This window comes from Macaca thibetana, chromosome 13 (assembly GCF_024542745.1).
Source record: "Macaca thibetana thibetana isolate TM-01 chromosome 13, ASM2454274v1, whole genome shotgun sequence".
NCBI classification, from domain to species: domain Eukaryota; kingdom Metazoa; phylum Chordata; class Mammalia; order Primates; family Cercopithecidae; genus Macaca; species Macaca thibetana.
In genome coordinates, this window is record NC_065590.1 from 16,474,483 (window position 1) to 16,488,205 (window position 13,723).

General features: G+C 39.5%; 1 protein-coding gene across 3 annotated transcripts in view; it reads left to right on the forward strand.

Moving 5' to 3' along the window:
- Window positions 1-13,723, forward strand: part of ANAPC1 (anaphase promoting complex subunit 1) — a 118,391-nt gene that overhangs the window by 103,943 nt on the left and 725 nt on the right. For all 3 annotated transcript variants that reach the window (XM_050752989.1, XM_050752990.1, XM_050752991.1), the window contains 5 exons: window positions 1,654-1,792; window positions 3,689-3,775; window positions 5,324-5,419; window positions 7,030-7,228; window positions 11,593-11,727. In XM_050752989.1, coding sequence (XP_050608946.1) covers window positions 1,654-1,792; window positions 3,689-3,775; window positions 5,324-5,419; window positions 7,030-7,228; window positions 11,593-11,727 — 656 coding nt within the window. The remainder of the gene's footprint in view (window positions 1-1,653; window positions 1,793-3,688; window positions 3,776-5,323; window positions 5,420-7,029; window positions 7,229-11,592; window positions 11,728-13,723) is intronic.

The following is a 13,723-nucleotide window of genomic DNA, read 5'->3' on the forward strand; positions in this document are numbered from 1 at the left end:
TTATAAATTATTATCTGGAATGTGACTCATCACCCTTTAATCTCATTCAAGACAATATGTAGGGTATGTCTTCTGTAAAACAGTCTGTATTTTTGAAACAGGACTTGTGTTAGAAAATGAAAGTTTTGGCCGGGTGCGGTGGCTCACGCCTGTAATCCCAGCACTTTGGGAAGCCGAGGCGGGCGGATCATGAGGTCAGGAGATCGAGACCATCCTGGCTAACACGGTGAAACCCCGTCTCTACTAAAAATACAAAAAATTAGTCGGATGTTGTGACTGGCACCTGTAGTCCCAGCTACTCGGGAGGCTGAGGCAGGAGAATGGCGTGAACTCGGGAGGCGGAGCTTGCAGTGAGCCGATATTGCGCTACTGCATTGCAGCCTGGGTGACAAAGCGAGACTCTGTCTCAGGAAAAAAAAAAAAGAAAGAAAGGAAATGAAAGTTTTAATTTTAAACTCCATCCCTAAATATTTATATTCATTTATTGAGAAACTTGCACTGACTGCCTTGTGACAGTAATGGACTTGTCTCTTGGTATATTAACATAAGATTTAGTTTAGGAAAGTGTGTTAGTCCATTTTCACACTGCTATAAAGAACTACCTGAGATTGGGTCATTTGTAAAGAAAAGTAGTTAAAATGACTCATAGTTTCGCCTGGCTGGGGAGGCCTCAGGAAACTTACAATCGTGGCAGAAAGCGAAGGAGAGGCAAGATATGTCTTGAATGGCGGCAAGAGAGAGTGAGAGAGGTGCTACACTTTTTAAACCATCAGATCTCGTGAAAACTCACGATCATGAGAACAGCATGAGGGAAATCCGCCCCCATGATCCAATCACCCCCAACCAGGTCCCTCCTGTGACACATGGGAATTACAGTTTGACATGAGATTTGGGTGGGGCACAGAGCCTAACCAGGTCAGAAAGTAAAGCTGATTTGTACATCCACAAAAGAAACTTTATTATATCAATCAGTGTTTGCCAGACCACATCTTTTGTTGCATCTCTTTACCATTCTTGTGTTAGAAAGTTCTCCTAAATTTAAGATTATTGTAGATGATATATACTACTCACCCAGTTTATTTTGGATGGAAATAATCACATGCAATTATTTTAGAGTGTTGATAATTTTATACTGAAAGTAGCATGTCAATTAAGTTTAAATTTCAAGGAAGTTTAACAAGCATGTAAAAGTTTCTATAATTTGGTCCCAATGTGAATTTTTCCAGACTATCTGTATATTAGCTGTTTTCTGTATTGTTCTGTCCTTAGATTTGCAGCATTATTTTCTTTTTGCTGCAAACCAATTAATAGATATTTAGTACCTCATGTACTCTAGACATAGAGCTGGGGGATATAGGGAATACAAAGAAATGTTAGGTAAAATGCTACCATTGAAACTCATAGTTGAGCCAGTAGTCAAAGTGACTTCTCATTTAACAAGTTCCATGAATCTAGACACCAAAGAAAAACAGAACTTTATTCTAGGCTTTCTCATAGGGACTGATTTAATCTTAGACACAGTAAATAATCATTTGCCTTAGTGGAAAATGGTAAAGGCTTCATCTCCCGTGAACATGGTATTAGAAGACACTATGTTTCCAGCCAAGAACTGCCAGTAATACCTTATATTAAATTCATTCATTTTTCTTTCAGGTCCATCCTTTCCAAGGATGGGGTTTTATATGTTAAACTCAGGGCAGGTCAGCTCTCCTACAAAGAAGATCCAATGGGATGGCAAAGTTTGTTGGCGCAGACTGTTGCTAACAGGAACTCTGAAGCCCGGGCTTTCAAGGTAGTATTATTAATTGGTAAAAACGGAAAGAAATAATTGTAAATTGCGGGCTTCCTTGCCCATTGCTGTAAACTTTAAAGGTGGATCTGCTTCCTTTTTCATTGTTGCGGATTGTAAACACTGCCTGCCCGTGACTCCGTTTGCTTTTTATGTGATGGGCATAATAAAATATAAATACAAAATACTCTATATAATAAATAATAAATATATATAATAAAGTAAAATACTCTAAGTTAAGATTTACATTCAGCAGCAAGGACAGTCGCACCATATCCTGACACTACAACAAATACTTTAGTAATTTTATTATTAATCCTCAAATCGGTGAAGATTTACTTAATTTCATAGCAAAAATAGAAAAGGAGTTTTGCAAGCTAGCAATTATTAGCTCCATTTAAAAACCACCATTTGTTTCCTTCATCTTGGTGAGGATAAACTGATGACAGACTCAGACTTCTTTTGTTAGTTTGCTTTATTATTTGCACAGTACTTGACTGCCAGTACAGTAGTGTTTGAAATAAGCAAATAGTTACGATAAATGAGGGTAGGAAACAATCTCATTCCCATGGCGGGGTCAGCACATATTTTGCTCGATATTCTTGACTCAGGTAAGTTTCCAACACTAGAAATTTGTCCCATAATCAGGCATTAAGACTTCTGAATTTAACTTCAGTTTTCTGTAATTCCATGAGCAAATATGTCCCTGTTGGTGATGCATAGTAGAGTAGTCTGAAGTAGTGAGGACCCTAAAGGATAATTAGATGGCAAAAGTGAGGCAGGCGGACTGGATGAGTGGCAGCCAAGGACTGAGTTAGCATCCTTTGTTCTTCCAAGTACGGAGACAGCAGTTTATTTTAATTCAACTCATATTTCATTTTAGGTCAGTTACTTGTGACCGAGCCTTTATAATGGTTCCCAGGATTGAAATGTATAAATAGTTCTCAGGGTTGACATTGGTGAATTTTGTTTGGCAGTATTCAGTAAGTTGTTTATGAAATATTTTTGAAAGATTTTTGGACACGGTTTAACTTAAATTTGTAGTATTGCTTCTTCTAAAAATCAGAGCATATCCCAAAGACTCTAACCCAATTTGTAAAGAAAATAGGTAACTTTAGACTTGAGTTCGAATGAAGAAAATATATAAAAATTAAAAGCTATCTCAATTTCCTGCCTACTGGAAGTTCAGAAATAAAATATAAACCTTCATATTTCATTTTCAGTCTTGAACCTTGAATGATACTGTTTTTTCCCAAGTTTAAAAAATTGGGGTAAAATGCACACAATTTATTGTCTTAACCTTTTGCAAGTTACAGTTCAGTAATATTAAGTGCATTCACATTGTTGTGCAACCATCACCACCATCCGTCTCTAGAACTGTTTCATCTTGCAGACCTGAAATCTATACTTGCAACAATAACCCCTCATTCTACTTCCCCTAGTCCCTGGCAACCACCATTCTATTTTATGTCTCTGATTTTGATTATACTAAGTACCTTATATATATGGTTTTATACACTGTTTATCTTTTTGTGGCTGGCTTGAGTGATATTCTTTTTTCCTTACCATTTCAGTAACAATTCTAGTTTCTGGTAGGCTTTTTAGTTAGTCAGTGAAGGAAGGAAAAGCCTTTTGTGGATGAGTTGTGTAAACAGGAAGACCTGTTTGTTTATTGGCCTTTTGATAATTCGTAGCTCATGTTAACTTGTGCAAAAGCTTATTGTAACTTCTTAGCAGAACAGGTTGATGAGGAAAGTTTGCACCATCTGGGCTTTTTTGGGAATGTTGTGTGACAAAGGGGAGGTAGAGTTGTTAGAACTCCTTGTATTACAGTTTGAGCAATAAGGAAAATACTCTTTTTTTAATCTTATACTGTTGTGGTTGTTTGTTTTTTTTTAGCCAGAAACAATCTCAGCATTCACTTCTGATCCAGCACTTCTGTCATTTGCTGACTATTTCTGCAAACCAACTGTGAACATGGGTCAGGTATATATTCTATGGTTTGCTGAGCCCCAGGACCAGCATTCGTTAGTATGTCTATGTATGGGTCACCCAAAACATCTGTACTATCTATATCTATCTTTGAGATTGATGACATACGTGAGTCACATGGGATGACTTTTGCTTGGCACGTGTAGATTTGCATAGCCTAAAACTATTGCATTTAGCAACCTTCTATCTTGATAGAAGAAACAACATTTGTAAGACATTAATTTTGACAGATGATAGTTTCTGTCACCTACGAGAATGATGCCCATTCATATTCTGCTTTATGTTTTCAGTGTTTACCGCCTTTCTCTTATTTTTATGTAATTGCATTAACTGTTTCATCTGTATATTATAACCCTTCTTTTTCTTGTTTATATACCTGTTGCCTTCAAGATTCCAAGGGTGCTTAGCAGATTTTTCTTTATTTTTTTGGTTTTTGTTTTTTGAGATAGGGCCGATTTTTTCTGTTGCCCAGGCTGGAGTGCAGTGATGTGATCATGGTTCACTACATCCTTGACCTCCCGGACTGAAGCCATCCTTCCACCTCAGGCTCCTGAGTAGCTGAGACTACAGGCGTGTAACCACCATGGCTAATTTTTTTTTTTTTTTTAATTTTTGTAGAGATGGAGTCTCACTATATTGCCCAGGTTGGTCTTGAACTCCTGGGCTCAAATGATCCTCCCACCTTGGACTCCCAAAGTGCTGGGATTATAGGCTTGAGCCATTGTGCCTGGCCCAGATCTTTGGTTTAATCCACCATACAGAGAAGGAAAGATTGGATATAGAATTAGATATCTAGGATTGATAGCCTATTGTCTACAAGTGTATATGGCCTTCAGAAAATTTCTCAACCTCTCCAAAGTGTAGTTTCCTCATTTCTAAAAGTGATTATAATAGAACCTACTTTACAGTATTGTTTTGAGGATTAAGTAAAATAACCTTCCCCTCTCTTACTTATTGAATCTTTACTATATATTGGATACTCTGCTAATACTTAAAATTATGACCCTGAGGATAGGTATTTTGTCATTGTGGGCTTACAGATGAGGAAACTGCCACTGAGAGATGTTACATGCCCAAGATCACACAGCTAGTAAGAGCTGGGCTGTGCACTCAAGGTCACGGGTCTCTAATAAAGCCCATGCCTGCCCTTAACCCCAGCTGGACTTGACTCTGCTGCCTCCCCTAAACTTGTTCTGGTCAGTGTTTTTTTCTTGCAGCTTTGTTACTCTGTTTCCTTTCTGGATCCTACTCTTCCCAGCCCAACCCAAGGCATAGCTCTGTGATGTCCTGTCTACTCATTTTATCCTAGTTTGGTCCATTCCTCTCTTCTGTAGCACTTACTATCCTTAACTGTCTCTTGGGACTTAACTTTTTTAATTGTTTAATGTTACATGTGCTATGGCTTTTTTAAAAGATTGTAGTGTTACTTTTATGTGATTCATTATAGAACTTAAGAATGGGCCATAGTAGTACTATACAATTGGTTTTTGAATTGTTTTTGGAATATACTTTGTGCTACAAAAAGCTTCTGATTTTCTGCAGAAACAGGAAATTCTGGATCTCTTTTCTTCAGTACTCTATGAATGTGTTACCCAGGAGACCCCAGAGATGTTGCCTGCATACATAGCAATGGATCAGGTATGGATCCAAAAACCTATACCGATTCTGGTGAAATTTGTCCTGCAGTTCAAGTAACTCACTGAATAGTGTGGTAAGGTTCCTAGTGTCCTTCCTTTTAGTTTCCCATTTGCTTTTGGAAATTTAAGAAAGGAAACCATATAAAATTTGAAAGCTCTCAAAATTCCAAAAAGCTTGGGCTTTGTGTTGACAGGAGTGCCCCTTGGGAAGCTGTCTTCCTCTAAGGGTTGCCCTTCCTCCCTGTTATCTCCCCTGACTGAGAGAGGAGGAGAGCACTCCCTCCCTCTCTCCCATTTTATTTTTGCCTTCCTCCTTGCACTGCCTCTTTGTAGAAGTCTGCATGTGAGTAGTTAGTGGACAAACAGAGCCCTAACGATGGCAGTACTATGAAATTAGACTTATGTGATGAAGCTTGCAAGAGGTTACAGAGTATATATGTAGTTATCTAGGGCGTTGGAGTTCATTTTTAAATTTCTCTTGTTATTGATGTTTTAAAAGAGCCTAAAGGGGTAATGCAGAAAGTAATGCTTAATACTGTTCTTAAAGGATCAGACCAATTTATTCACTTCAGGCAAATAGTAATACATATGCCTTTTCATTATTATCATATCTTTCAGACCCAGATTTGCAGTTAAGCCAAGCCAGTAGTTTTCTAACCTGGCAAAAATTTGCCTTGGTATCTTAAAAATACAGATCCTCTAATTCCATGCCTCATCTATTGAATCAGAATTTCTGGGGTGAGATCCAGAATCTAGTTTTAAACAGCTGTTTAAGTGAATATAATAAGGTCACAGCTGAGCATCTGAGACTCAGTGTCTAAGAGAAATTACCTTTAATGGTAAAATAATTTGCTAGAAAGCTGAATGGAGAAACATACTTAGTCAGAGGATAATTCCCCCAAACCAGAAAACACACAGTGTTAAGTAACATTGTTAATTAAAAGCCAAGTTCCAGTATAACTAAATAGGCCCAGAATGCTATTATTGTCTGGAATCCACCCTTTTTTGGTTGGCAAATATGGATATATGGCATCCACGCTGGCACTGCTTCTCACAGTACTTCTCTGTACAGCAGCCAAATAACAAGTTGTGTTTTTAAGTTGCTGGCTGAGAATGTGTCTTTTTACCCTCTGAACCCTCACACCTTCGCAGTCATGGGTGGCAGGTCTTTATGCATGAATATCTCCTCTGGTTGCAGCTGTAGTGACTTGCAGATGGATCCCAAGGGCACTATTATTAGTAGTGTTCCTTTGCCCTCTGCCCCCCTGGATCCCTGCCATGTCATTGTACCCGGCTTGAGTTTTCCAGAGGTGACTGGCTGTGACCTTTTGGGTCTTGGTTATTCGGAGCTGTTGAGCCAAGAATGAGCTCATTCACCTTTGTTACTTTTCCCTGCAAGCTGCTCATGTAGGGCCATATTGAAGGAGGTGAGCCGTGCACCTCTACCCAGTGATGGCTCCTCTGTGGGCAGACCGCCTCAAAACACAGAATGGATCCCCCACCACCCTTTATAATTAGGAGCCACGTTTAAAGAATACTCAGTCTACAACTCTGATGAAGAGGCAGAGAACTCTTTGATTAAATGGATTGTTGTCCTCTTTCCTCTTCAAGGCTATAAGAAGACTTGGGAGAAGAGAAATGTCTGAGACTTCTGAACTTTGGCAGATAAAGTTAGTGTTAGAGTTTTTCAGCTCCCGAAGCCATCAGGAGCGGCTGCAGAACCACCCTAAGCGGGGGCTCTTTATGAACTCGGAATTCCTCCCTGTTGTGAAGTGCACCATCGATAATACCCTGGACCAGTGGCTACAAGGTAATAGTAGCATCGTAGCACGGCGCTCCTGTGCTTTTGAGATACATTCGGTTCAGGCTTTTCTGTTGTAACTTTTTTTTTCATTGGTAAGCAAGATAAATCTGAGTATAAGCAAGAATGGCTATAGATTTAATGTTTCCAGCTAGATGAATTAGGCTTTGATTATCTGCTTCAGCCTCTTTGGAAAAATGCATCTGGCCCAGACAGAGAATATTTATAGCATTTTAAATACCACTTGGTGCTCAGGACCTTGTTCTCTCTTCCCTAGCATCAGATCACATTTCCTTTCCGGTGCCTCTGTCTCCCATTTCCTAGGTGTGTGGCCTGTCGCCTGCCTGAGGCCAGCAGCCATCCCGTTTTTGTACTGGTACCCCATGTACACGTAGAACTTGACGTGTGCTTGCTGAGTGAGCTTGTTGTACCAACTCAGTTTTGAAAACCTGGGACTGCACAGCTATGTGATGTCACAGTGGTGGCTTTCTATCAGCAGGATTTGTGATTGCAAGGAAATTGTAGTTACTCGTTAACAGTGTAGAAGTGATTCTGACTTACATGAGGCAAGTGATGGGGCCTTTAGATTTACGGAAATGTATCTTATGTGTTAAATACACCTGAAACTGATTTTCAGGAGTAGACTTCTTGATCTTTTCATTCTTTTTAGTTCATCCAAATGCTCCCAGTAAATATCTGACAGTTGCTTGCTTTGGGTTAATACTAACCTTAGTAATAGTAGTAGAAACAATTCTTGCTTTGATTAGTGAAAGCTATTAGTAATCAATAGACACTAAGTGTTTGAATATAATTCAGTTTATCCACCTGTAACACTAGGAAATAAACTTCTGAAAAAAATTAAATTGTAAACCAGGTTGTGAGGGATATACTTGGAAAGCCTAATTTCAGACTCTCCATGTTTATATTTAACAGCTACATTCTATTTGTCATTTCCTGTTCAGATTCAAAGATCATATAGCTTCAAAATTTTTTTGGTAGTCAATTTTATCCTCACTTTTGGGGAAAAACATGTTATTTCATAGGTTTTGGTGTTTCGTTTTTATTCAATTTAACATTTGATCACCTATGGCAGACCTTTGCTATTGATAAAAAATACTTCCTTAAATCTTTGCAGATTCTCTGATTTGCACATTTCCTATAATGTATGGAACTTTGGCAGTGACTAGAACATTCTCTAAAACAGGGCCCTGATTGTCTTGTTGCTCTTTAGTGCATTTGGTGGTTTCCAGTATTGCTGTGAGCCTCCATTGAATTTGACTTGCCACTCAGATTTATCAAAAATGTGTTTATTTTCTAGTGAAAAACTAGAATTTTTTTTAAAAAAACCTCTTAAATATATGGTCTCCTCTCTTACAAGCGCTAGCAGTGACATTGGGGTAGAGAACAATAAATTAAGTGAAAATTGGAAATTGCATTCATATTTGTGAGTAAAAATCACAGATGCATATGTGGACTTTCAGGGTCATTCACTAATAACTCATTAGATCTGAGATAACCCATGAAATCACTACACTAATCTGAAAATGCAGCCAATTGATATTACATAAATGTCAGTTTTTTGTTTTGATATGGAGTCTTGCTCTGTCACCAGGGTGGAGTGCAGTGGCGCGATCTCAGCTCACTGCATGCTCCGCCTCCCGGGTTCAAGTGAGTGTCCTGCCTCAGCCTCCTGAGTAGCTGGGATTACAGGCGCCTGTCACCACACCCGGCTAATTTTTGTATTTTTAGTAGAAATGGGGCTTCACCAAGTTGGTCAGGCTGGTCTCAAACTCCTGACCTTGTGATCCATGTGCCTTGGCCTCCCAAAGTGCTGGGATTACAGGCGTGAGCCATAGCACCTGGCCTATATAAATGTTTTGTACAGTATTTATCTCCTCAAATTACAGTCTTAGGCAAAGAAAGCGGGTTTCAAGTTTAAACACTTTAAAAAGTTTTATTAACTTTTTCATATTTTGTTATGGAAATTTAAAGAATATACAAAGTAGACTAGTGTAATAAACCTCAACACCAATTTTAGTAGTTGCCAGCATTCTCCTGTTTTTGCATCATCTGTACCTTCACCCACTGCCACACTCAGTTTTCCCAATTGTGTCATTTTACTTTCCCACCAGCAGTGGAATGCAATGCAATTTTTGGTATTGTCCTTTTTTTTTTTTTTTAAGACTTGTCAAGTGCAGTAGGAAAGCAAAATAAACCCAAAGCAAGCAAATAAAAGCAGAAACCAATGAAACCAAAAACAAAAACAATAGAGAAAATCAGTGAAACAAAATGCTAGTAGGCTTGAGAAAGTCATTGAAGAGAGGCTGAACCATGATGCTCTCCTTCATGATGAGCTGCTCAAAGAAGAATCTCATCTGTTCTCCTTTGATCTTTCTCCCTCTGCTGCCTCCCCCAAACCTAAACGTTTCCCCCCTCCCAGTAGACCGACATCCTCGCAACTGTATTCAGTGGAGTCTACAGTTTTCATCTCACTCCATCTCTACAACGGTGAGGCTTTTAGCTACATTTTGCTTCTTGAGATGGGCCTTCCTTGACTTCGTCACAGCAGACTTTCCCGATTTTTAAAATAATCCTATTTTAAATTCTTTCTCAGTATTTGTCACCATTTCACTGTCATTCCTTTGTTGACCCTTTTGGAAGTCATCCTTGCTCCTTTCCCTCCTTCCCTTCTCCCCTCCTCTGCCATGACTGACCCATTGCTGAAGCCTTCAATCCTCATCATAGATATTTCTTGAATTTGTCCACATTTTACTACTTCTGCCTAGAAGAGAATGATTATTTTGTGCCTGGACCACTGTTATAGCCTCCTAAATAGCCTCCTTGCTTTTTCTCATCTCCATTCTAATCATCTCAAGTTAACTGACAGAACAGTCTTTTAAAGAATGAACTGATCTAACACTCCTGCTTAAAGCTTTTCAAAGACTCCTGATTCAGCTATGAAAGAAATCCCTACTGTGTGGCACCAGGACCTGTGTGACCTGCAAGGCACCTGTTTTCCTCAACAAAGCCTCTTTTACACCACTTGCTCCTCACACCACGCTGGCCTCTTCTACTTCCTCAAAAACACTGAGCTCCTTTTCACTGTGGGGCCATTGAATATGCTGTTTTCCCTCCCTAGAAGCTTTTCCTCTCATTCTTCACCTGTCCAACTCATATTTATCCTTGCAGCCTCAGTTTTAATGACCTTGCCTCCCAGGCCTTCCAAGACCACTCTACCTCAGGCAGCTTTCCTGCCATCTATTGCCTGCCCGCTCATGCTCTCAACTTTTTTTCTGCATCTAAATGCCTTTGTTTGCAAGTAACAGAAGACCTGACTTAAGCTGTCTTTAAACAGTGAGGACACAAATCTGCTTATGTTATTAGAAGTCCACAGGTAGGGCATGTAAAGGGTCATCTTATTCCATTGTCTTCAACTCCGTTTCTCTGAGGTTCCATCAGCTACATTCTGTGCCATGACTTTATCCTCAGTGCTTTTTTTGGATGGTAATAAAATGGCTATAACATGTTCACCTCTAGCTCAGCATGATGCCCAGAGGAAGAAGAAGAGTTGCTTCTAGGAGCTTTGTGATGAGAATGAGGGGATTTCTTTCCCTGGAGCCTCCAGCAAGCATGTCATTAAGTACCTCCTCAGGTTTCTGGCTCTGAGTTGCATCTCATGCACACCCTCAATCTATCCCTGTGGCAGAGACTGTCTCTTATTGAAAAAATGGCCTGGGTCTGCCTGTCTCTGAACTAACACTGTATCAGGGGAATGGGATTGCCTTGATCACCCAAGACCGGTGATTCTCAAAGTGTGGTTCGTGGAGCAGCATGACCTGGGAACTTGTTAGAAATGGAGTTTTTCTGGCCCTACCGCAGACCTACTGAATCAGAAACTCTGTGCTCTGTGCTCTGTGTGGGGAGTGGGGCCCACTCATCTGTGATTTAACAAGCCCTCCAGGGGATTGTGATACATGGGAAAGCTTGAGAACCGCTGGCCAAGACTAATAAGGATCTAGTTCTGGAGCTGAAGTCTGTCCCATCAAATATTCTAATACATGGTGGAGGGTGGGGTGTGAAGGGGTATTTTGGGGAGACAACCACAGTGACCACTGCACCTTTATAGCACTCTCACAGTTCATAATTATGCATTTGTTTGTGTCATTATTTGTGTAATATCTGTCTTCCGCAACAACACTCTAAACTCTACAATGACAGGGACTCAGTCTAGCTTGTCACCGTAGCCTCAGTACTCAGTACCAGCTGTAGAACCTGCTTATAAGTTCTTGATGAAAAAGTAATAGAAAGAAGATATTTCTTGTGCCTCTCAGTTCTGTCATCAGTTGGTTCAGTTCCATTTGTTTCTCTCACAGCCGGGGGTGATATGTGTGTGCACGCCTACCTCAGCGGGCAGCCCTTGGAGGAATCGCAGCTGAGCATGCTGGCCTGCTTCCTCGTCTACCACTCTGTGCCAGCTCCACGGCACCTGCCGCCTATAGGACTAGAAGGTAATCGCATATCTGAGTCCTCTCTTCGGTACCTCTGTTACCTACCCCTTTATGTTCTAGTTTCTTGGTAGGAAGAGTTTCTAATTAGTTATTGTCCCTAGTTTGACTTTCCTCTTCATTAATGTTGCAGTGTCATTGCTAGGAACTGTTTTGGAGCAAAAAAGAAAAAAATTATCAACTTTTTACATGAATAACTTTCATTTTTATTCAGAAAAGGATGGATTCTTCTTCACAGAGCCCCAAACACTGGTCTAAAAATTTTTTTTAGTATATACTAAAATATATACAAAAAAAATTTTTTTTGAGAAAGGCAGAGATTGTTCCATTTAATCATTTAAACTTGAAGTTTAATTACATTACTAGTTTTTTTGCTGTTTTGAAAGCCTCTGATAAAAGTTTACTATCTAGGGACTTCTAGTTACGGCCATGATGGAATTGCTTGTATTGGACTCACTTGCCCTCCAAAACAAGTATAAAAGCTAAAAAACCAAAAACCAAAAAACAAAAAACAAAAACATAAGAAAAGGGAAGTACAACAGGGAGAGCTTTCTGTTCACTCTAGCTTCTCCCCCAAAGGCATTTGCCAGTTCATAGCACAAGAAGTAGAGTCCCAGCAAAAGGCAGCAGTGCTGCAAGGCTGAGGAGCCAGAGGCTGGGTTTGTGATTGTCCAAGAGCCTAGAACTTGAGGAACAAAATCGCAGGCAGGAGAGAACAATAGGAATCATAACTCAAAATCTGGATGTACCTTTCCCTTGAGTTACTTACGACATTTTAGCCTTCATATATATGGGGTAAGACTTCAAGAGATCTAGCAGAAGCCACAAGGCCAAAAATGTAAGCAAAAGTGTCTGCAGCAGCATAGGACCGAGGAGACAAAGGGTGGAATTCAAGACTTGTTGAAGTGAAGTGGCTCTGATCAGCATCCCAGCTCCTCAGGTGAATTAATAGCTTGGCCAGGCCCTAAGCCTGCTCTAGCCTATGTTTAGACCTGGTGTGCTTCAGTTTCCCTCCAAGCGGACTAGACCTACAATTAGCCTTGAGCAGAACTGAGGTGATCTGCATGCTTTGTCCCCACCTAGCAGAAGAAAACGTAACCTTCATAGGAGAAAGAAAACATACCCAGAGCCTCTGCAATTTCTGGTCTACAGGATTCAGTGTTGAATAAAAAATTACGAGACATAATAATAATAAAAAAAAAAACAGATAATAGAAACAGACCTATGTGTGATTCAGATATTGGAGTTATCATACTGGGACTTAAAATAACTATGACTAATATTTCCAGGAAAATAGAGAGAAGGATGGGAGTGTCACCAGAAACCTGGAATCAATAAAAAAGAGTTAAATGGAAAGTCTAGAACTGAAAAATGTAATAACTGAAATGAAGATCTCAGTATTGGATTATTTGAAGTGAACTGGAACACACTTATCTGCTGGAAGACGAGTAGAAAGTAAACAGACTGAAGCACAGAGGGAAGAATGGGTGGGAAATACAGAGAAGAGTACAAGAGATATGTAGAAACCGTGGGGAAAAAAAATCAAATATGTATGGAGTTGGAATAAGAGAATAAGAGGAGAGAGAGAATGAGTTAGAAGCAATATTTGAAGAGACAGAAGCTAAGAATTTTGAAAAATGGTGTTAAATATTAACCCACAGTGAACCCTAAGCAGGATGAATACAAAGAAAACCATACCTAGTCACATTAATAGTCAAACTGCTAAAAGTAAAAGGAAGACATTTTAAAGCATAGACTTTCTTTTCAGGCCAGGATGGACAAGCAGAGTTGTTCAGTGGTCAACTGCATTAGAACCAGTAAGATACCACTTAGATAGTAATTGAAGGTAGACAGGCACTTTTGCTCATTATATTTAAAGAATTATATATATATATATATATACACTTAAACAATATTAGTAGTTTCACATATAGTTATAGGTCACTTTCTGAAGTCTAGAATGGGTAAATTCTATCAAATCATATTCAGGTTGAGTATC